Here is a 25,349-nt window from a genome sequence, read left to right as displayed (position 1 = left end):
TAAGATTAAAGCATATTTAGATGTGGAGTTGTTTCCACTTTAATTTATTGCAGGGGGCTTTTTAGGCACTCTGCCTGGCTTAATCTCCCACGCGAATAATTTTTTTTCTACTTAAACAGATGTGCCTGCATTATGCCCTGGAAACAGATACATGCAGACATCGCCCTTCTTTCTTCCCTTCTCTAGTCCCTTCCCCCAGTGCCACCCTTACTGTTCCTTATGTTCCTCATTTATGAACAAAAAGGAGAAATTCACCAAGTATCATAAGGGAAAGAAATACATTGAACTCTACCACGGATATATTGAGATATCCAGACAGGAAGGAGTTAAAAGTTTAATTCAAATAGGAGGGGCTCCTGGGTGCCTCAGTTGGTTGTGTCTGCCTTGGCTCAGGTCATGATCCTGGGGTCCTGGGATCAAGCCCTGAGTCAGCCTCCCCCTGCTCAGTGGGGTGTCTGCTTCTTCCCCTCCCTCTGCCACTCCCTATGCTTGTGAGTGCTCTCTTTCTCTAATAAATAAATAAAATCTTAAAAAAAAAACACAAACAAACAAACAAACAAAACAAATTGGAGAAAAAAGAGACAGGAAGCATTCCAGCCCATCCGACAGTATGCATTCAAGATTATGAGAAAGGAGGTGCCTAAGACTAAAACCCTGGCCCTCTGCTAAAAGATACAGTAAATTCTAAAAGGCTTCCTCTTTGAAAGATGTTACTAGGAGCCATTCACTAATGTGAGTTCCCCCCTCTTGTTTTGCTAAATGCTTTCGGTGCAGAAGAGAACAAAGTCCACCAGAGCATTTTCTGCTAAGGTGGTTATTTAATTTTACAATCCATATCATTATCTATTATAAATTAGCTTCAAAACCTTACACAAATGGGACCTCTTCCCCACAGTAAACACATATCCCAGGGTTTTTGTTTTTTACCTGAAGCAGCAAGCCTTGGAGGCGTCCTTTAATCAACTTCTTTCTCAGTGACTCAGTGGTTGCTGTAAAGAGAATTCGTAACCAGCTTAATAGGACATTTGTCATCCCCTTTTCCCTTAGTTCCCTTCATAAACTTTCAACAGCTTTCAATTTGGGGTCTGAGGAAAGGAGAGAAAAAGCAGGGACTAATGAGAACGGCATTCTCAACTCCTGTCTTGTGGAAATGGAGGAGAACAAAGGCTAGAGCGGCTAAACCATGATCACCCCTGGGCATTTCACATTCACCTTGACAGGTGCAAGTGATGTCCTCTAGAAGGGAGCCACAGAACGACTGCACCTTAACATCGGAGTACACCTCAGAGGTCATTCAGTCCAACTGCCTAGACTGTGGACATCCTCTCTCCCAGAAGCCTCTGCATGAGCTGTGAGTGAGTGATGGCAGCCCCAGAACTGGAGCCCTGTGATCCCAGAATCCTACGGGTAGGTCTGAGATGAGGAGAACACTGAGGTCCAGAGGATTTCAATGATGACTGGTTGTTCATGGAGCTGGGATCAGACTCACAGGATAATGCTCAATTAAGTCTACTTTTTCACGAAATTAAAAATGTTTGTCTTTCTACTTAACTGAAATCTGCCTCCCAGTAACTTCCAACTGCTCATCTCTGCAGTAGCAGAAATGAGGGGAAAAAAATACCTTTTTTAACTCTGAGTTACACAGTAACATATTACTTCTCTGACAATCCATGCTCATTAAAATATACACAAGAACCAGAAAATAGGCCCAAATCTTCTGAACCAAAATAGATGTTGATATTCATGACCTTTATTCCTGTGGCAATTCCTCACACTTCCACTCATACAGCAGGCTCTGAATTTATACATAATTCTCACAAGCTCTGACTGCTTTCTCAGCCCACAGATGATTAAAAACAAAAATTACATGAGGGTAAGAAGCTCTGCTAGATGGAGACATATTAATAGCTGCCACTTTTTTTTTTTTTTAAATCACTAACAACAAGGAAAATTAACAGCAAATACTCTGGTGCCCAAAATACATACAAATCAGGCACAACAGTTATATCTCAATAGCCTGAAGAAATGTTTAGCATTAAAATAATACTAATATATGCAAAAAGTACATAATCTAACAAAAAACATTTTTTCTAAGAAAAAAGGCTTGAAAAGCTTCAATTATATCGAAAATTACCCATGTAAAATTCTATTTTATAAGAATTTTTTTTTGTAAGAATAACTTCTTTCACAACTAAGCTTGGCATCGTATTACTAGGCCTGCTAGAAGGAAAATACTTTTTAAAAATTTTCGAATATATTTAAGTAATTATTTAATTTTTAATACTTAAAACTCTAGTAAAGATTCAATTTTAGAAAATTCTTTCATCTGTATTAAATAAATCCTTCTCCCGACCTACATCTAAGCAACAGCAACCAAACCTTTCGGAAGTGGCCAACTTTATATTTGTGAAGGTTGTCTATCTCTAAAACACTGTCTTTGGATTTCTAAATAAGCTTGTGATTCAGAAGAAATAACAAGCCAGTATAAGACTATCTAAATTGCCCATCTGCTTTCCCACCAGGCAATCTTGAGTTTTAGGAATAGTCCATCTCAAAACATTTAAATCATTAAGTTTATTTCAACAGATGTTTTGTGCAACATGCAGCAATTATTTCCATATGTTCCATGAGGCAAAACACGTTGCCTTATGACCCTAATTTGCATTCACCTTTGCATTCTTTTTTATGTGTCTGGAGTTAGACCTGCCATGTCTCTAGGACACTTAGATTTTATACAGAAGCAAATGAAACAATGGCCACTGGACCCCCTGCTGTTGCCATCTGTGATACAGGGTGGGACCAGGTGTCGGATACATTGCCTTGGAAGGAAGCTGAGATAAAACAACTTTCCAAATGACTGTGCAAGGAGACTTTCAGGCAAAGGCCCTGCAATTAATTGGCTGTTGATAATTAAAACTATAGTATTAGAGCGATAATAATGCTAGCTATCCATGATGGTTGACATTTACGGAGTATGGACTTTTATAACACAATATACGTGTTATCTCATGTTCTATAAAACTGTGTATTAAAAAAAATCAAGTGTCGTTGAAAACCACAGAGCAGGAGAAAATAATTCACAACACGTATATCTGTCAAAGGACTTGTATCCAAAATATGTAAAGAAATCCTACAACCCAATAACAAAAGGACAAATGTCCTAATTTGAAAATGGGCAAAAGACTTAGATATTTCACAAAGAAGATATACAATAGCCAATCAGCACAACAAATGAAAATCACAAGATACCCAGAAGAGTGACAAAAATGGAAAAGATTGACACCACCAAGCACTGATGCTGTAGAGAAACTGGAACTCCCACATACTGCTGGTGGGAGTGTAAAATGTTATTGACCCTATGCGAAACTGGCAGTTTCTTAAATAGTTAGTTACAGCTACACTACGACCTAACAACTCTGCTCATAGATCTCTATCCTAGGTTAAGGAAAACCATATGCCCACACAAAGACCCATATACAGATGTTCATGGCACCCTGCTCCATAACAACCCCGAACTGCAAATAATTTAGATTTCCAATAATAGGAGAAAAGATAACCAAATTATGGAACTGTTCATACAAAGAACTATGAATCATGAAAAAGGCATACCACTAATAAACACAACATATTAAGATAAATACTGTGTTGAGGGAAAGAAGACAAACACACAAAAAGTACATATTTTATATCTCAATTCTAGAAGCTAAACTAACCCATCAGTGATAAAAATCAGATCAGAGGTTGATCCTTATAGTGGTGGAGGTGGGGGAGGGGCAGTGACTGGAAAGTAGCACAAGGGAACTTTCTGGTGTTACAGTTCTGTTTTTCGGTATGCATTTGGCAAACTGGTTAAACAAGACACTTAAGGGGGCGCCTGGGTGGCTCAGTCAGTTCAATGTCTGCCTTTGGTCCTGGGATCAACCTCTGCGTCATACTCCCTGCTCAGTGGGGAGCCTGATTCTCCCTTTCCCCTGCTTTTGCGCTCTCTGTCAAATAAATACATAAAATCTTTTAAAAAAAACCCAAAACAATACACTTAAGATCTGAACGTTTCATGATATGTTAATTATGCATTAATTTAAAAAAGAACGTAAAAATTACAAGAAAAATAACAGAGTTTATGAGATAAGCACAGGAAGAGACCACTAAAAATGTATATACAACATTGTAACCAGAGCACTAACAAACACAATTACAAATTATTAGTGCCTAGGAAGAGAACTTGGATCACCGAGACGTGCATCTTAAAATGACCAAAGGCTGCTTCACAGGAGAATAGAAATGCACAATAACAAAAGCGTGGAGATGCTGGTGACATTTAAATGGCACAGTGCTGGTGGGATGCTACGAAAATGCAGATGGAAGTGGAACTCAGGCAGGGGGACTGCTAAAGGGAACGCAGGAGGGAGTACAGTCTGCCACAAGCCAGAGCTCTGCAAGGCTGGGCGGCACTTCTCTGGGGGAGGAGGCCCAGGTGCAGACACTTGTTTTTAATTTTCTTAAAGCTAAAAGGGCTCCTGCTGCCTGCCAGCAGCCAAGCCCAACACTTTTCGCCTTCCCCGCTCAAGGTTACAGTTCTATTCCTCCCAAGCCAGATCCTATTCCTAGGAAAATCATGAATGAAACGGTACAACTTCCAAATGACTCTCCCGTCATTACCCATTGGCTGATGGTGAATGAGGTGACGCACGCGGCAGAAACGTGCTCTAGCAGAACAGACTCTCCCAAGTGTGACCAAGCACCAGCTATTGTTTTGCATTTGTTATTTATAAATGAACAACTGCATTTTCTGGAAGGGGATACTGAGACTCAGAGAGGTAAAGAGATTTGCCTAACTTTATCCAGTTTCGCTTCTGACTTAGAATCAGAATACAGGTTTGTTTAAGGTCAAATACCATGCTCTTAATCATTACGCTATACTGCCTCCTAGATTATTTCATCCATTTCTGCATCCTATATTTGAGAAAACTTAGGCCCCCATCCCATCAGAGCTGCTGAGCAAGCTCTAGCTGACTTGGGGTTTTTCCCTTGGTCCTCAACCCAACACCTCTTTTTAAGCGTCTCAGTCACCTCAACCCCCCTTTCTTGTCTCATTTCCCTCTTGCGCACTGACTGCTCAAGACACGTGGCTCTCATCTTGCATCCATCCTCAGAGCCGCAAGGCTCTTCTCTGTCCCATACCCCATGCCCTCCACGCTCAGCACAGCAAGTTAGAAGACAGTTTCCGGTGAGCTCATCTAGGTGAAAGCCTTCTCTAAAGTTTATACTATGTTCAAATAAGGAATTATGATATACCAGAGCGGCTCAGGCTCTCTTGTCAAGGCAACATTTATAGTTTCTAAAGGTAATCAGTTCCCTCGTTGTTGATTAAATCAGGGTCTCAGTGAAGATTTCATGTTAGAGGGGGGCAAGAAGAGAAGGAACAGTAAAGAGGTGATAGGCTCTGTATTAGATCAAGTGGTCTCTGTTTCATTAGATCCACTCTAATAGGTTGGGTAAATACCCTAGATCTAACGAGAAGCCTTTTTGTTTTCTTTTCAAAACAAACATCCATTTAGACACCTAGTATTGCCTTTGTTAACAAGATACTTAGATACATACGTAGGTAAGAAGCAGAAGAAAGAAAATATGTAAGTAACCATTCAAGAAACTTAGCAGTTCTAATGGCGCACATGTCACGGAGGCTGGCATGTACACTTATAACCTCACACATCAGTCCAGTCCTGGTGGCCACTGAAAACTTGAACAGTATTTCTTCTTCAATATTAAGTTCAGGATTTCTAATCAAATGTCATAAACAACTTCCTAGTTCCAATTTATGAACCCTGTCACTGACCTGAACATTTGGACACAATCACTGAATCCCCACCCGATTTGCTAAGGACCCATTCTCAGACTCGACCAAAAGCCATTGCCTTAAACACTTAATACATTTATTAAGCAAACCAGAAAGTTTCAGAAGAACTAAATGGATTTGAATATTTTTGTTTTCTGACTCAGAATTCAAACGTCTGACTCAGAATTCAAACAGCATGTGGTGACAGTGGTGATGGGGAATGTGCCAGGATGTGTTTATGTGATAACTGTCCTACCTCACTGACATTTATTCACAGTCTATCTGGAAAATCTGCTCCACAGAACATTTCAAAAATGTGTGCCACCTAAATTTCCCTCTTGCATCCATCCTCAAAGCTGTAGGCTCTTATCTGTCCCATACCCCATTGTATGGATGTCCCAACCCTTTGTAGCAAAGGTTGATTTTTAAGGGCACTGTTAGAAAATTCCTCATAAGCAAATGGTCTTCAGAGCAAAATCTAGATACATATGCCTTTTATGGGCAGCAAAAGATACAAACAAGTAAAAGAATTCAAAAAGCCAGGCAGGTTGTGAGCAACTCAGGACAGAAAGGAGGTATCCACTCTACTCTCCAGCCAGGAAAAAAAAAAAAAAATGCATGCAACCCCGAGTACCTTTCATCTTCTATTTTTAATAATATTTGGACCAATGAAGTGGGAAGGCAATAGTGAGTTCATAATATCAAGAATGTATATTTTGGGATAAGTTACACAAGTTGACTCTTCCAAGAAGGTACTAAAAGGAAATCAAAGCAGGGGGGTGGGGGGAGATAAATTCTTAGTTTTATAAAACTATGGGGTATAAGATTGACTTAATCAAAGATAAATATAACTGAGCCAAAAGATTAGTCCTCTAAGTACAGCGTCTAAAGCAAACACACCATAAACCAAATTTGGAATGCCTTCTTATTCATGTCTCAACATGAACACTTCTAAACACAAAGGAATCTTTTCCAATGCCCCCTAAGCCATCATAAAATAACATATAGATTATGTAATTTAAAGCCTTACACTGTCTGAAGGAGTAAACGGATACTTAAAATTATTGAAAACTAGCAAGTTCTGCAAGGTTTAAAAATAATGAAATAAAATATTGAATAATTACTGTTATGTTAGAACTCGGCAAGTCCTTTAAACTTTTAAACAGCATTCTCAGATAGCAGTAGAAAGGCTACAATAAATCCAGAACAAACCCAAGTCTGGAAATCTCCTTCTCTAGCTTAGCTTAAGCTGATAATTCATTTGTTACCCAAACCAATAATTTTATCTAAAATGAGCATCTAACAGCTAAAACAAGAAGGAAGCCAAACAAAAGCAATCACCTGATAAATGGTCAAATAAGCAAGCATTATCTTTACCAAATTGTTTCTAGAATAAAATTCGCTTCTGAATAATCTGACATCTGTCATTTGACAATTGTCTTTTCACTTAAATCCTTACTTTCAGGTAATGCAGAAAAATGACAAATATTCTAATTGTTTAAAGCAAAATATATATGTAAAGAGCACATTAAAATTTAAAAAAGGATTTTCACATATTTAATATTTTGATACATGAATTCATAAATATTTTGCCCAACCCTAAAATTACTACTTAAAAGATTATAGGCAGGTCCTTTTCTACCATATAACGGGTCCAAGCTAGCTAATAAAATCAGGGTAGACTATGTAAGCCATTTGCAAGTTCAAATACCCCCTGCACACAAGACTTTTTCCCCCTTGTTTACTTTTACAGATACTGAGAACTTTAATTTTTAAAGAAATAACAGTCATGGACAAATTCAGCTCATAAAAAAACAAACAAACAAAAAAAACCGAAAGGGAAAGTTAGTCGTTAAATCAGCCTACTTGGACACTCTGGAAGCCCACGGCACTGCCTTCTGGGACCATTTTATTGTCATAAATGTGGGTAATAATGCAGCAGCTGTCATCTACAAACATGGCTTGTAGTCCTTTTGCCCCACCTCAGAGTGGACTGAATTGGGACATAACACATATTTGCTACTCACTTTTCAATTTTCTCGTCTTCTGCTCAAGCGTCTGGCAAGTGTTCACTAACTCAGTATTTATAGTCCGGAGATTCCGTTGTTCCGAGATTGCTTCCTCTGGTTCATGCAGCAAAGACTTCGCTTTGTCACCGGCTGAGTGGCCTGCCGGACCTAGATCCTCAACCTGGACACGTACGGTTAATACTGGATATTAGCAGGGTGGCCAGGAAAGAAAGCAACTGAGCGCTCACTGTTCTTATGCACACGAAACTGAAAATGTGCTTTTCTTCTCAGGGAAGTGATAAGCCTCTACTGAACTTCTGCAATTCTGTGTTTGCATGGGCTTTGTATGCCTGAGCTATTTCCACAGCGGTAAAAGTCCTGATATGTCAAGTTGCCTCTTTCTGCAAAGATGCCTCTTTCATCAGTAGGCTGTTGACACCGCCTCTTTTACAACTCCCCCTGTACTTCCTCCGCTCACTGCTGGTCGCCAGGGACTGAACTTCGCAGTTCCTCTTTGGTTTGGGGTTTTTGTTTTTTTTTTTCTGTTCCTCCTCCGTTTTTTACTTCATGGCATGGTTTCAAGGACATCTGAGGAAACTTCCCCTTGAATATAAAGTAGTCGCAGGCTACCTTACCTGCTCCTCTCTGTCCTTCGGCCATTGGCTGGTTCCTTGGACCTTCTTCCTAATGACAGCTTCCTGGTTGACAGCATCTTCTTGCACTTGTTCAAGGGCTTCTGGCTGTTTCTGCCTGGAGTTAAAAAAAAGTCCAAACCACAAGCTGTCAGTGACATTTCAACTGAGAGTCACCCCTGGGAAGTTGTGACAAATTCAAACTCAATGCACTTCCTCAGAGATCAGAGGAAAAAGTGAAAGTATTTACACACGTACAAATGCTTAACAAATAGAGACTTTTAATCAAAGCAATCATATTGATCAGGTGGCCTGATACCCTCACTGTACAGATAAGGGCATTTGGTTTCCTATCTTACACTGGAATATTCAGTTTCCCACAAGCTACATTCATCAGAGTAATTAGCATCAGTCACCAATTGCTTAGAGGATGGCCCAGTAATGAGGTCACTGTGACAGGTGCAGTATTTACACATCATAGCTAGCTGTTTCAGAAAAGGAAAGGAAAGAGAAAGATAAGGGAAAGGAAAAAAAAGAAAAGAGAAGAAAAGAAAAGAAAAGAAAAGAAAAGAAAAGAAAAGAAAAGAAAAAAGAAAAAAGAGCTTTGGGTCATGACCTTGGCCTTTGCTCTTTAGGAGTTGTCAGTCATGCTGAATCGTGAGCACAGGAAGGGCTGCCCCCAAGCACAGATGGAACACTAGATGTTGGTAGTTCTACTGCAGTCTTGTCTTTCCTGAAAACTTGACCCCCTCCCTTTCTTCCTCATGCCAAATCTCTTAGTGTTGCTATGTTACCTCTCTTGGATCCAACTCTAATCCTCCAAAATATATTAAAATGCACCTGCTCTTAGTTAGCTGATGAGATTATTTAAACGATGCTAGGTATCAATGTATCAATGACGATCTGGAAACAACTTGACCTGAATAAGGATGATATCCTTAGCTCAAAGGGATGATAAACATTGCTTCAAAGCAATGAGGAAGACATTGTCAGCTTAGGCATTTTGCATGCCTCTCAAACATTAACACAGTCAGAATCGCATTGTATATTGGCATAAATCTAGCCTGAACTACAAGAAGAATCGCACGAGAGACAAGGATGGTTGCACAGAATGCTTACCATCATGGTAAACTACCAAACAAAACTCTAAACAAAAATAAAAACTACCTAAACAAACAATCTATTGAGCCTTGTTCAATACCTTATAGTCAGTCTCTTCTTGTTTTAAATTTTGGTAAGGACATTTAACATGAGGTCTACCCCCTTAACACATTTTTAGGTGTATGATATTGTTAACCATAGGTACAATGTAGTACAGCACACCTCTAGAACTTACTCCTCTTACATCACTGAAGCTTTATACCCGTTAAATTGCAACTCTCCATTTCCCCTTCCTCCAGTCCCTGGAAACCACCATTCCCCTTTCTACTTCTCTCAGTTTGACTATTCTAGATACCTCCTAGAAGTGGTATCATGCCATATTTGTCCTTCTATAACTGGTTAATTTCACTTAGCATAATATCCTCAAGATTTATCCATGTTATCATATGTAACAATATTTCCTTCTTTTTTAAGGCTGAATTATATTCTATTGCATATATATACATCATATTTTCTCTATTCACATACCATTGATAAACATTTAGGCTGTCGACATATTGGCTATTGTGAATATACATGGGTGTGTAAATATCTCTTCCAAGATTTTGCTTTGAATTCTTTTGCACATAAATCCAGAAGTAGAATTGCTGGATCATATGGTAGTTCCATTTTTAATTTTTTGAGGAAATTCTATACTGTTTTCCAGAGCAGTTGCACTGTATTAAATTCCCACCAACAGTGTACAGAGTTTTAATTATTTCTCTACATCTTTGCCAACACTTGGTATCTTTTGGTGGTTATTTTTTTCCTTTGGTTTTTAATAATAGCCTTCCCTAACAGGTGTGATTCATTCGTCATTGTGAATGACTCACTGTGGGTTTCATTTGCATTTCCCTGATGATGAGTGATGTTGAGCATCTTTTCACATACCTGTTGGTCAACTGTATGTCTTCTTTGGAAAAATGTCTATTCAAGTCCTTTGCTATTTTTAAATTGGGTTGTTTTTTTGTTACTGAGTTGTAGTTCTTCATGTATTTTGAATATTAACCCCTTATTAGATATATGGTTTGCTAATATTTCCTTTCATTCCATAATGTACCTTTTCTGTTAATTCCTTTGCTGTTCAGAAACTCCTAAGTCTCATGTAGACCCATCTACCTAACTTTTCTTTTGTTGTTTGTGCTTTTGGTGTCATAGCCAGGTCCACTATCATGAAGATTTATCCCCAAGTTTTCTTCTAGGAGTTTTACAATTTTAGGTCTTATATTTAAGTCTTTAATCCATTTTGAGTTTATTTTTGTATATGGTATATAACAAGGGTTCAACTTCATTCTTTTGCATATGACTATCCAGCTCTCCCCACACCATTTGTTGAAAAGACTATCCTTTCTCCATTGTGTATTCTTTGCACCTTAGTCAAAGATCAGTTGACTATTTATGCATGGGTTTATTTCCAGGCACTCTATTCTGTTCCACTGTCCTTAGGCCACTACCATACTGTTTTAATTACTATAGCTTTGTAATATTTTTGAAATAAGGAAGTGTGTTACCTCCAGCTTTGTGTTTCTTTCTCAAGACTGTTTTGGCTATTCAGGATCCTTTTTGGTTCCACATGAATATTAGAATTATTTGTCTATTCCTGTAAAAAATGTCAGTAGGGTTTTGATCAGTATTGCACTGAATCTGTAGATGACTTTGGGTATCGTGGACATTTTAATAATATTAAGTATTCTATGAACACAAGATGTCTTCATTTATTTGTATCTTCTTCAATTTCTTTCAGCAATGTTTTATAGTCTTCGATGTACAAGTCTTCACCTCCTTAGTTAAGTTCATTCCTGTTTTATTCTTTTGGATATTATTTTAAATGAGATTGTTTTTCCAATTTCCTTTTTGGATAGTTCATTATTAGTGTACATAAATACATCTGATTTTTGTATGTTATGTATGCTGCATTTTTTTATGCTGAAATTTTGCTGAATTTATTGATTCTAACAACTTTTTGTGGAATTTTTAGAGTTTCCTATATATAAGATCATGTCACCTGCAAATACAGATGATTTTACTTCTTCCTTTCCAATCTGGATGCCTTTTATTTCTTTTTCTTGCTTAATTGCTCTGGCTAGGACTTATAGTACTGTGTTGCTTAAAAGTGGTGTGAGTGGGCATGCTTGCCTTCGTTCTGATTTTAGAGAAAACACATTCATTCTTTCATCATCCAGTATGATGTTAGCTGTGTGTTTTTCATATATGGCCTTTATTATGTTGAGGTAGTTTCTTTCTATTTTTAGTATTTTGAATATTTTTATCATGAAAAAGTGTTAGATCTTGTCAAATGCTTTTCTTCATCAATTCAGACGATCATGTGATATTTTTCATTCTGTTAACACAGTATATCACATTAATTTGTGTATGTGGAACCATCCTTGCATTGCAGGGATAAATCTCACATGGTCATTGTGTATGATCTTTTCAATGCATGATTAAAGTTGGTTGCTAGTATTTTGTTGAGGATTTTTGCACCTATACTCATCAGGGAAACTGACCTTTGCTTCTTTGCTTGCAGTGTCTTTGGTTTTGGTGTCAGTATAGTCCCGACCTCATAAAATGAATTGGAAAGTGGTCCCTCCTTTGTAATTTTTTTTTAAAGTTCCAAAAGTCTTCAATAATCTCCTACTATTAATCTTCCTTAAATGTTTGGCAGAATTCATCAGTGAGGCCACCCGGTCCTGATGTTTTCTTTGTTGGGTTTTTGAATACTGCTTTAATCTCCTTACTATTTTTTTGTTCTGTTCAGATTTTCTTTTTCTCATTGATTCAGTCTTAGTAGGTTATATGTTCCTAAATAGTTATCCATTTCTTCAAGGTTATCCAATTGTTGGTGTATGACTGCTCATAGTGGTCTTTCATGATCCTCCCCCCAACCGCTTCACTGTAGCATCAGTTGTAATATTTCTTCTTTTGTTTCTGATTTTACTTGAATCTACTCTTTTTTCTTAGTCTAGCTAAATATTTGTCAATTATATCTTTAAAAAAAATTCCTACTTTCAGGGAAGATGGCAGAAGAGGAGGATCCCAGGCTCACCTTGTCCCACAGGTACACCTAGATAACACACACATAACCGTAAATAACCTAGAAAATGACCCAACGACTGGCAGAATAGACTCTCCACAGCTAAATGTAAAAGAAGAGGCCACATTGAAGAAGGTAGCAAGGGTGAAGACATGGTCAGGAACCAAACTGACTCACAGGACTGTCTATGGGAAGGAGGGAGGCACAGAGGGAGGAGAGGAGCCCACCCCACACCAGGCACCCCAGGCATGGGGGAGCCACACTGGGAAGATAAATCCCCATAACACTGGGCTTTGAAAACCACAGGGGCCTAATTTCACAAGTTCTTATAATCAGTACAGCTTAACACCTTGAACTTTAAAAATCAGCAAGCTCAGCTCTGGGAGAGCTGGAAGAAAATAGGAAACCAAGTCCCCACACTTAAAGAGATAGCACAACAAAAAGTCCCACTGAAATACAGCAGAGAAACAGCAGTTCGAAAAAAACCTGGGGTATACGGGAAGGAGATTTATTTACTAATCTCAGAGCAGGTGCTAGAGGGGGCAGGGATCTTTGTAAGATTCTCCAAGAACAAAAGAGCTGGTGGACACCATTTTCCTCTCCTGTCCCCCCCACCACAGTCTAGATACACAGACACCTGTAGGAACCAGCACCGAGAAAACACCCTCTGCCTAGTTCGATAACAGTGCACCCCAACCTGCATTCTCCTGCAGATGCTCTCCCTCTGCCCTGGAATTGGCAGGAGTTTTCATGCACCTTCCCACAGCAGACCAGCACAGACCTTGCTGGTAGTGCACCCAACCCCTCTATTCTCCCACAGACCTGTCCCCCAAAAATGTCCTTGGCAGGAGTCCATTCAAAGCAGTGCCACAAGCCTGGCAGTGTACGAGCAGACCTGACAGAGGCCAACACTGTTGCAAACTGACTCATTCCCTGGGGAGAGGGAAAGATAACCACACACACTAGTCTGACTGTGGCCCTAGCAGTGGACTGGGGGTAGATATCTGGTCTGACTATAGTCCTTGCGCAACAATGAAAACTTCTCATGGGACAACACTGGGAGAACACCCTCAAGTTTGGTGTTCTTAGCAGCAAGACAGCTAAACAAAACAGAGAAAAGTAATATGCCTGTTAGAAAATTTAAAGTAATGGTAATAAAAATATTAAATGGACTGGAGAAAAGACTGGAGGATCTCAGTGAGACCCTCAACAAAAAGACAGAAAACATAAAAAGGAACCAATCAGAGATGCATAACTCAATAACTAAAATTTAAAATACAGTAGAGTAAGGAGAATGGATCAGTGACCTGGAGGACAGAGTAGTGGAAAGCAAACTAGCTGAACAGGAGAAAGAAAAAAAAATAACAATAAATTAAAATATATTAAGGGAAATCAATGACATGATCAAGCATAACAACATTGTAGGGATCCCAGAGGGAAAAGAGAGAGCAAAGGGGGAAGAAATATAAATATATATATAGATATATCTATATATCTATATATCTATATATCTATGTATAGATATTTTTTTTTTAAAGAAATAATAGCTGAAAACTTCCTGAATCTGAGGCAGGAAACACAAATCTAGATCCACAAGGCACAGGAAGTCCCAAACAAAATCAACCCAAGCAGATCCACACCAAGACTCATAGTAATTAACATGGCAAAGAGTAGTGATAGAGAACTTTAAAAACAGCAAAAGAAAACAGTTGCATACAAGGGAAACACCATAAGGTTATCGGCTGATGTTTGAGCAGAAACCTTGCAGGCCAGAGGGTGTAGAACAATATATTCAAAGTGCTGAAAGAAAAAACCTGCAACCAAGAATGCTCTATCCAGCAAGGCTATCACTCAGAACAGAAGGAGATAAAGAGTTTCCCAGAAAGAAAAAAAAAAGTTAAAAGAATTTATCACCACTAAACCAGCCTTATAAGAAATGTTAAAGGGGACTCTTTGAGTGGAAAAGAATGACTACAAGCAGGAGTAAGAAAAGTAGGATGCATTAAAGTACTACAATTAAGTATATCTATAAATATCACTCGAGGATTCACACACACACAGTCACACACAGACACAGACGGTGTAAAGTGTAACACCATATACCTACATTCTGGGGGGAGAGGAGTAAAAATTTAGTGCTTTAAAATGGGTTCAAACTTAAGCAACCATCGAATTACTTTAGACTGCTATATGCAAAAGACTATATAGATAAACCGAATGGGAACCATAAATCAAAAGCTGGTAATAGATATGTAAAAAAAACAAAGAGAAAGGAATCCAAGTGTATCACTAAAGAAAGCCAGCAAACCATAAGAGAGAGCAAGAGAAGGAACAGAGAAGAACTACAAAAACAACCATAAAACAAGTAACAAAATGACAATAAATATATAACTATTAATAATTACTTTGAATGTAAATGGACTAAAGGCTCCAATCAAAAGGTGTAGGACAACAGAATGGATAGAAAATAAGACCCATCTATATGCTGCCTACCGGGGACTCATTTCAGACCTAAAGACACATGGAGACTGAAAATGAATGGATGGAAAAGCATTTATCATGCAAATGGAAGTAAAAGAAAACCAAGGAGCAATACTTAGATCAGACAAAATGGACTTTATTTTTTAAAAAAGATTTTATATATTTAAAAAAGAGCGAGAGAGAGCATGAGTAGGGGGAAGGGCAGAGGGAGAGGGAGAAGCAGACTCCCCACTGAACAGGGAGCCTGAATTGGGACTTGATCTCAGGAGCCTGGGATCATGACCTGAGCCGAAGGCAGTCACTTAACCAACTGAGCCACCCAGGTACCCCAGACAAAATGGACTTTAAAACAAAGACTGTAACAAGAGACAAAGACACTATGTAATCATAAAGGGAACAATTCAACAAAAAGGTATAAAATTGTAAGTATTTATGCACCCAACTTGGGAGGACCCAAATACATAAAGCAACTATTAACAAACATAAAGTAAATAATCAAGAACAATACAATAAGAGCAACAGACTTTAACATTTCACTTACATGAAAGGATAGATCGTCCAAACAGAAAATCAATAAGGAAAATAGCTTTGAGTGACATATTGGACCAGATGGATCTAACAGATATATTCAGAACATTCCATCCAAAAACAGCGGAATACATATTCAAGTGCACATAGAACATTCTCCAGGATAGGTCACATATTAGGCCACAAAACAAGTCTCAATAAATTAAAAAAAAAAAACAAAAACCTGAAGTCATACCATGAATCTTTTTCTGACCAAGCATTATGAAACTAGAAATCAACAAGAAAAAATCTGGAAAGAACACAAATACATGGAGGTTAAATAACATGATACTAAACAATGAGTAGGTCAACAAAGAAATCAAAGAGGAAAAAAAATATATATGGAGACAAATGACAATGGAAACTAATGCCCCAAAATCTTTGGGATGCAGCAAAAACTGTTCTGAGAGAAGTGTACAGAACACAGACCTACCTCAAGGAGCAAGAAAAATCACAAACAACTTCACCAGAGACCTAAAGGAGCTAGAAAAAGAACAAATCCCAAAACCAGTAGAAGAAAGCAATAATAAAGATTACAGCAAAAATAAATGAAATAGGAACTGAAAAAAAAAAAAACCAACAGAACAGATTGATGAAACCAGAGGTTCTTTAGAAAGATCAACAAAACTGATAAGCCTTTAGCCAGACTCATCGAAAAGAGAGAAACAGAGAGAAAGAAGACCCAAACACACAAAATGAGAAACGAAAGAGGAGAAATAACACAGAAATATAAAGGATTATAAGAGATTATGAAAAATTATATGACAACAAATTGGAGAAACTAAAAGAAATGTACATATTCCTAGAAACATAAAACCTCCAAAACTGATTCAGAAAGAAAGAAAATTTGAACATACCAGTTACCAGCAATGCAATGGCATCTATAATAATTAAAAACAAATAAACAAACAAACAAAAAATTCCCAAGAAACAAAAGTCCAGGATTGGATGGCTTCACAGGTGAATTTTACCAAACATTTAAAGAAGAGTTCATACTAGGTATTTATTCAAAGGATACAAAAATGCTGATTTGAAAGGGCACATGCTCCCCAACATTTATAGCAGCACTATCAACAATAGCCAAATTATGGATAAAGGCCAAATGTCCATCAACTGATGGATAAAGAAGATGTGGTGTATATTTACAATGGAATATTACTCAGTGGTCAAAGAGAATGAAATCTTGCCACTTGCAACAACATGGATGGAACTAGAGTGTATTTTGCTAAGTGAAATAAGTCAGAGAAAGACAAACAATTTCATTAATATGTGGAATTTAAGAAACAAAGTAGATGAACGTAGGGGAAGGGAAGGAAAAATAAAATAAAAACAAAGAGGGAGGCAACTCAGAAGAGACTCTTAAAAATACAGAGAACAAACTGAGGGTTGCTGGAGGGGATGTTGGTGGGGGGATGGGCTAAGTGGGTGATGGGCATTAAGGGGGGCACTTGTTGGGATGAGAACTGGGTGTTATATGTAAGTGATGAATCACTAAATTCTACTCCTGAAACCAACACCACACTATATGTTAACTAACTTAAATTTAAATTAAAAAAATAAAAATAAAGAAAAGTTGATACCTATTTTTCTCAAACTATTCCAAAAAAAGTAAAAGAGAAAGGAAAGCTTCTAAATTCATTCATGTGGCCAGTATTACCCTGATACCAAAAACAGATAAAGACACCACCACAAAAAAACAAAAACAAACAACTACAGAAAATTAAAACTACAAGCCAATATCTCTGATGACCATAGATGAAAAAATCCTCAACAAAATACTATCAAAGCAAATTCAACAATACATTAAAAAAGTCATTCACTACAATCGAGTGAGATTTATTCCCAGGATGCAAGAGTGATTCAATATTCATTAATCAATCAACATAACACAAAGCATCAACAAGAGAAAGGATAAAAACTCTATGATCATTTCAATAGATGCAGAAAAAGCATTTGACAAAGTACAATATCCATTCATGACACAAACCCTCAACAAAGCAGGTTTAGAGGGAACATATATCAACCTAATAAAGGCCATATATGAAAAACCCACAGCTAACATCATACTCCATGATGAAAAACAGATCTTTCCTCCTAAGATCAGGAATAAGTGAAGGATGTCCAGTTTCACCATTTCTATTCAACATAGTACTGGAAGTCCTAGCCACAGCAATCAGACAAGAAAAAGAAATAAATGGCATCCAAATTAATAAGAAAGAAATAAAATTGTCACTATTTGCAGATATGATACTATATATAAAAAACCCTAGAAACTCCACCAAAAAAACATTAGAGTAAATGAATTCAGTAAAGTTGTAGAATATAAAATCAATACACAGAAATTGTTTGTGTTTCTATACACTACTAATGAAGTAGCAGAAAAAGAAAATAAGAAAACAATCTCACTTATAATTGCACCAAAAATAATAAAATACCTAGGAATAAACATAACCAAGGAGATGAAAGAACTGTACATTGAGAACTACAAAACACTATTGAAAGAAATTGAGGACAATACAAACAAATGGAAAGATAGCCCATGCTCATGGATTGGGAGAATAAACATTGTTAAAATGTCCATACTATCTAAAGCAATCTACAGATTTAATACAATCTCTATCAAAATACAAACAGCATTTTTCATAGAACTAGAACAAATAACCCTAAAATATGTAAGAAACCACAAAAGACCCTGAACAGCCAAAGTAATCCTGAAAAAAAGGAACAAAACTAGTAGTATCACAATCTCAGATTTTAACATATACTACAAAGCCGTAGTAATCAAAACAGTATGGTACCAGCACAAAAATAGACATGTCAGTAGAATAGAGAGCTCAGAAATAAACCCATGCTTATATGGTCAATTAATCTATGATAAAGGAGGCAAGAATACGCAATGGGAAAAACAGTCTCTTCAACAAATGGTGCTGGGGAATACAGTTGTTAGACAGCTACATGCAAAAGAATGAAACTATGGAACACCTGGGTGGCTCAGTCAGTTAAGTGACTAGCTCTTGATTTCAGCTCAGGTTATGATCTCAGAGTTGTGGGAACAAGCCCCGCGTTGGGCTCTGCACTCAGCATGGAGTCCGCTTGTCCCTCTCCCTCTGCTCTCCCTCCACTTGTGCTCTATCAAATACATACATACATACATACATACATACATACTAATAAATAAACACTGGACCACTTTCTTACACTGCACAAAAATAAGCTCAAATGGATTAAAGACCTAAGTTGAGACCTGAAACCATAAACATTCCAGAAGACAACAAAGGCAGTAATTTCTCTCACATCAGCTATAGCAACATTTTTCTAGATCTGTCTCCTGAGGCAAGGGAAATAAAAGCAAAAATAAATTATTGGGAGTTTATAAAAATAAAAACATTCTGCCAGCAAAGGGAAAATATCAACAAAACTAAGACAAATTATGGAATAGAAGAGATCTGCAAATGACATATCCAATAAAGGGTTAGTATCCAAAATATATAAAGAACTTATACAAAAAATGGGCAGAAGACATGAACAGACATCTCTCCAAAGACATACAGATGGCCAACAGATGCATGAAAAGCTGTTCAATATCACTCATCATCAGAAAGATGTAAATCAAAACCACAATGAGATACCACTTCACATCTGTCAGAATGGTTAAAATCAAGAAACAAGAAGTGTTGGTAAGGATGTGGAGAAAAGGGAACCCTTGTGCACTGTTGATGAGAATGCAGCCACTGTGGAAAACAGTACGGAGTTTCCTCAAAATGTTAAAAATACAATTATCATGTGATCTAATAATTCCACTACTGGGTATTTACCCAAAGAATATAAGAATGCTAATTTGAAAAGATATATGCACCCCTGTGTTTATTGTAACATTATTTACAATTGCCAAATTATGGATGCAACCCAAGTGTCCACTGATTGATGAATAGATAAAGATGATGTGGTGTAGTGAGTGTGTGTGTATGGAATGGAATATTATTCAGCCATAAAAAAGAATAAAATCTTGCCATTTGCAATAACATGGATGGATCTAAAGGGTATAATGCTAAGTGACATAAATCCATCAGAGAAAGACAAACACCATATGATTTCACTTATATGTGGAATTTATGAAACAAAACAAAGGAACAAAGGAAAAAGAGACAAACACCCCCGCCTCAAAAAAATGGCTCTTAAATATGGAGAACTGATGATTACCAGAGGTGGGTGGGGGGGTGGGTAAAATAGGTAAAGGGGATAAGAATACATTTATCATAGTGAGCACTGTGTAATGGATAGAATTGTTGAATCACTATACTGTACACCTGAAACTAACATTGTATGTTAATTATACCAGAATTAAAATTAGTTAAATTTTATAATAGTTAAATATATATTTAAATATAAATAAAAATTTTTAATTAAAAAAACTCCATTTTATTGATTTTTATTTCTCTTTTAAAGAGTTTTTCTATTCTCTATTTCATTTACTTCTCTAATCTTTACTATTTCCTTCCTTGTGCTAATTTTGAACTTAGTTTGTTCTTTTTCTGGTTTCTTGAGCTATCACGTTAGGTTGTTAATTTGAAATCTTCCTTCTTTTTAATGTAGGTATTTGTCACTGTAACTTCTTTCTCAGGGTTGCTTTTGCTGCATGCCATAGGTTTTGATATGTTGTTCTCACTTTTGTCTCAAGATTTTTTCTAATTTTCCTTTTAATTTCTTCTTTGTGGTTTTTCAGCAGTGTGTTAATTTCTAAATATTTGTGAATTTTCCAGTTTTCCTTCTCCTGTTGATTTCTAGTTCTATTCCATTGTGGTTAGAAAAGATACTTAGTATAATTTCCATCTTCTTAAATTTATTAATACTTGTTTTGTGACCTAACACGTGATCTATTCTGGAGAATGTTCCATGTGCACTTGAGAAGAATGTATATTCTGTAGTTAAAGGGTAGAATGTTCTGTATATGTCTGTGGGTCCACCTGGTCTATAGTGTTGTTCCAGTGTATTATTTTCTTATTGATCTTATATCTCAATGCTCTATCCATTATTGAAAGTGGTGTATTAAAGTCTTCTACTATTTTTAGATTGCTCTCCATTTCTCCCTTCTATTCTGTTAATGTATGCTTTATATAATTAGGTGCTCTGATATTAAGTATGTATATATATAATTGTGGTATCTTCCTAGTGAACTGATCCTTTTATTGCTGTATAATGTTCTTTTGTCTCTTGTGGCAATTTTTGACTTGAAGTCTATTTTTTTCTGATATAAGTATAGCCATCCTGGCTCTCTCTTGGTTAGTATTTGCCTGGAACATCTTTTTTCATCCCTTCACTTTCAGCCTATGTGTGTCATTAAATCTGAAGTGAGTCTCTTGTAGATAGCATGTAGTTGGATATTGTTTTTTAATCCATCGAGCCATTCTATGTCTTTTGATTAGAAAGTTTAATCTATTTACAGTTAAAGTAAAGGGATTTACTTTGGTCATTTTTTTCATTGTTTTCTGTCTGTCTTCTTGTTCCTCTTTTCCTTCTTCCTTTGTGTTTCCTTTTTTAAATTAATATTATTTGACTCATTTTTCTTTTGTGTATCTTTTATAGGTATTTTCTTTGTGGTTACCATGGGGCTTGCATAAAACATAAGTCTACTTTAAGCTGATAACAATTTAATTTCAATCACATACAATAATTACACTTTTACTTCTCCCCTCCCTCCACTTTGTTATGGACGTCACAATTTACAACTTTGTATATAGTGTACCTTAACATGTTTTTATTGTTTTATATACTTATAATTTTTAATCTTTTACACTAGAATTAAAATTTACCCATCAATACTACAGTATTACAGTATTCTGTATTTGTCTATATTATTTACCTTTACTAGCAAATTTTATACTTAATGTGTTTTCACACTGATGTTTATGATCCTTTTGTTTCAACTTGAACTTCCTTTAGAAATTCTACGAAGACAGGTCTAGTGGTAGTGAACTCTTTCAGCTTTTGCTTATATGGGAAAGCTTTATATCACCTTGATTTTCGAGGGACAGTTTGCTGTAAATAGTGTTCTTTGTTGGTAGCCTTTTACTTTTAGGACTTTGAATGTATCATCCCACTTTCTCATGACTTACAAGGTTTCTGCAGAGAAATCCACTGATAGTCTCACAGTGCTTCCCTTGTACATCACAAAACTTCTCTTGCCATTTTCAAAATTTTCTGTTTTTGACTTCTGACAATTTAATTATTATGTGTCTCAATGTGGATTTCTTGTGTTCATCTTATTTGAGATCTATTGGATTTCCTGGATCTAGATGTCCTTCCCCCAGCTTTTGGAAGTTTTGGGCCATGTTTTTCTTTGAATAACCTTTCTTCTCCTTTCTCTCTCTCTTCTCCTTCTGGGACTCCAATAATACATAGAGTGGTCTACTTTATGATATCCTATATGTCCCTTAAGATTTCTTCACTCTCTTTCATTCCTTTTTCTTTTCGCCTCTTTGACTACATCACTTCCAGAGACCTGTCTTCAAGTTCATTGATCTTTTCTTCTCCTTGATCTGGTCTGCTGTTGAAGCCCTCTAATAAAATTTTCAGTTCATTTATAATATTTTTCTAAGATTTCTGTTGGGTATTCTTTTAATACTTTTATCTTTTTGTTGATATTCTTATTGATTTATCTGAGAGAGACAGAGCATGAGCAGGGAGGAACAGAGGGAGAGGGAGAAAGAATCTAAATCAGACTCCTCACTGAGCACAGAGCCCAACATGGGGCTCAATCCCCAGATGATGATATGACCCGAGCCAAAATCAAGAGTTGGACACTTAATTAAGCCACCCAGGCACCCTGATATATATATTTTTTTAATGCATTGTTCTCCTAACCTCATTGAGCATCTTTATGACAGTTATTTTGAATGCTCTGTGAGGTAAATCATTTATCTCTGATCCATTAGGGTCAGTTTTTAGAGATTGTGTTCCTTTAGATGGAATATATTATTTCTTCATTTTTCCTGACTCTTTTTGTTGGTGCCTGCATATTAGAAAAAACCACTTCTCCCAGTCTCCAAAGCCTAGACTTATATAGGAGAAAACTTATACCAATCAGTCTGGGCAAGGTTCTGGGGGCTCTCAAATCTTCGTGCTAGTTCAAATCACCATTTTTGTCCTTAATGGGCCCTAAATGTCTAGAGCATCATAGTAACATCATTGCTCTAAGACGGGTGTGACAGGAGGCAGTCTTTTAGACAACCCCCAGAAAAGTCAGAATATTGAATGTGTGATCCTATTCTTTCCTTCCAGGGAGAAGCTAAGATCTGGAGTTTTTCATCTGCTTACTTTGTTCTGAGCCTGGGAGAAGGGCTATGATGAGTACTTGTATGCTGGTTCCACCTGCCATCATTGTTCTCAGTGTCCCCTAGGTGTCTATAGTATACCCAGTTCCATCTACACTTTGAAACAGGGGAGACAAAAGCCAGTATCTTGGGAAGTCCTCAGAAAAGTTGGAATGTGGACACACAGTCCCAAGGAAAATCTGGGAGCTGGGGGATTCCCTCTGATCACAAGGTCCTATGCCAGGAGAAGGACTTAAACTGACAGGGTATCTAGAATTTTCCTACCAGTATTGATGTGGCTGATTTCACATCTAGCCAGGGTGCAGGAGCCTTTCAATTAGTTTCTGGATTTCTCACAAAGGGAATCTGTTTGTATATTACTGTTGAATCAGCATTTCCCTTGGGGGAAGAAAGGCCCAGGGCTTCCTATTCCTTCTTGCTGACATCACTTCCTTTTTTTTTTTTTTAAGACATCAGTTTTATCAACTTTTCCCTTTTGTAGGAATAGTCTAAGCTCTCAAGACAGTCCATTATCTTTCAAGGGAAAGCGAAAGGACTGTAAAGACCAACAGAAATCCACATTTAATAATATTACAACTTTTAATAATTACATATAATTACATATGTATATTAGTTGTACCTACAAAATAATAATTAATGCACATTATGAATCATAAGTCTTAAGAATAGCTTTTTAAAAATTACATAGTACCATCTATTAAAGATATTCAACATATTTTAAACCTTTGAAGATTTTTCTTCCATAGAGAGTTACATCATGTTAAGAAATATAGTATTAGCTTTGAGCATGTTTTTGAATTCAGTAACTCTCCTTGCTAACATGTCCTAATGCTAAATCTTGATTTATACATCTACCAAGTCTGATTCTCACTGAAACTTTGCCATCTAAATAGAACCCTATTTACTTAGTTTTGAGACCAAAAACCTGTAAGTCAAGGATGACACTTTCTTGCATTCCCACACCTAATTCAAGCTAGCATGTCAGATTTGACCCATCCTCAAAATACAGTTTGAATCCAACCACTTCTTACCAACTGGCCCACTCTGACTCATGTTCCGCCCCCTTCACCTAGACTATTGAAATAGTTTTGGGGCACCTGGGTGGCTCAGTTGGTTAAGGGTTTGCCTTTGGCTCAGGTCACGATCCCAGGGTCCTGGGATTGAGCCCTGCATCGTACAGGGTTCCCTGCTCAGTGGGGAGCCTGCTCCTCCCTCTACCTGCTGTTCCCCCTGCTTGTGCTCTTCTGACAAATAAATAAAAGAAAGAAAGAAAGAAAGAAAGAAAGAAAGAAAGAAAGAAAGAAAGAAAGAAAGAAAGAAAGAAAGAAAGAAAGAGTTTCTAACTCAGTGGCTTTTTTTGACCATGACCCAGCAAATATTTTATATTTCAACCAAGTACAAACACACACACACACACACACACACGCCACAGCTGAATTAATATTTTTATGAAATATTACTATTATATGAAATGCACTCTGCTATTTTATATTTATTTTTAAAAATTACTCATAATCCTGTAAATTGATTTCAAGATCTCTAATTGGTATCTGTTACTGAAGAAACTCTTTACTGTTGTCACTGTTTTCTCTTTCTCCCTCTACCAGCAGCTAGAATAATCTTTCAAAATATGTCATATTACTTCCCTGTTTATAACACTCTGATTGCTTCCCATCTACTCAGAATAAAATCCCAATCCCTAAGCATGAACTGCAAGGCTGTGAACCTAACTCCTGCCTATATCTCTAACGTCATCTCCCTACCATTGCCTAGCACTCACTCCACCCCAGCCATGCCGCCCTCTTGCTGCTGCTCAAATATACCAAGCTGATTAAAACCTCACGGCCTTTGCATTAGCTAATTCCTCTGGCTAGAGCCCTTCCCAGATCATCTTTTAGCTCACTCTCTCACTTCATTCAGCTATCCATTAAATTTGCCAATCACAGACAGGCCTTTCCAGGCCATTCTTCCTAAAATTAGGTCTTCCTGCCCCATCATTCTTGATCTTCATATCCTCCTTTAATTTTTATATCACTTATCACTCCCTGGCATTATATTATATAGTTATATGTTTACTTGTTTACTGTGTCCCATAATAGATATTAGTTTCATGCATGCAGAGATTATTTAATATTTTAGCACCTAGGGAAAAAAAAAACTGGCAGAGAGCTGGCACTTGGGTGTTGCACAAATGACATTTTTTTCTCACTGAGACCTTCAAGAGCAGGTTTTTCTTTCACTGCCTCTCCCTGACTCACTCAATTCTTTCCATTCCTCAGCACTGGAGCCTATTTATCTTGCAATAGAATGAAAACCTTC

At 37.1% G+C, this 25,349-nt stretch overlaps 1 protein-coding gene across 2 annotated transcripts in view; it reads right to left on the bottom strand.

Moving 5' to 3' along the window:
• IRAG2 (inositol 1,4,5-triphosphate receptor associated 2) overlaps positions 1-25,349 on the bottom strand; it is a 122,769-nt gene that overhangs the window by 37,101 nt on the left and 60,319 nt on the right. Inside the window, exons 16-18 of one of the 2 annotated variants that reach the window (XM_087855699.1) lie at positions 8,481-8,595; positions 7,864-8,026; positions 928-989 (exon numbers count right to left, since the gene is read on the bottom strand). In XM_087855699.1, the coding sequence (XP_087711825.1) occupies positions 928-989; positions 7,864-8,026; positions 8,481-8,595 (340 nt within the window). Of the gene's footprint in view, positions 1-927; positions 990-7,863; positions 8,053-8,480; positions 8,596-25,349 lie in introns of those variants that run through there. The other variant, XM_087855697.1, reaches the window with a different exon arrangement.

This window comes from Ursus americanus, chromosome 25 (assembly GCF_024610735.1).
Source record: "Ursus americanus isolate L20-20 chromosome 25, mUrsAme1.1.p, whole genome shotgun sequence".
Taxonomy (NCBI): domain Eukaryota; kingdom Metazoa; phylum Chordata; class Mammalia; order Carnivora; family Ursidae; genus Ursus; species Ursus americanus.
This window is presented reverse-complemented; position numbering and strand designations above follow the sequence as displayed.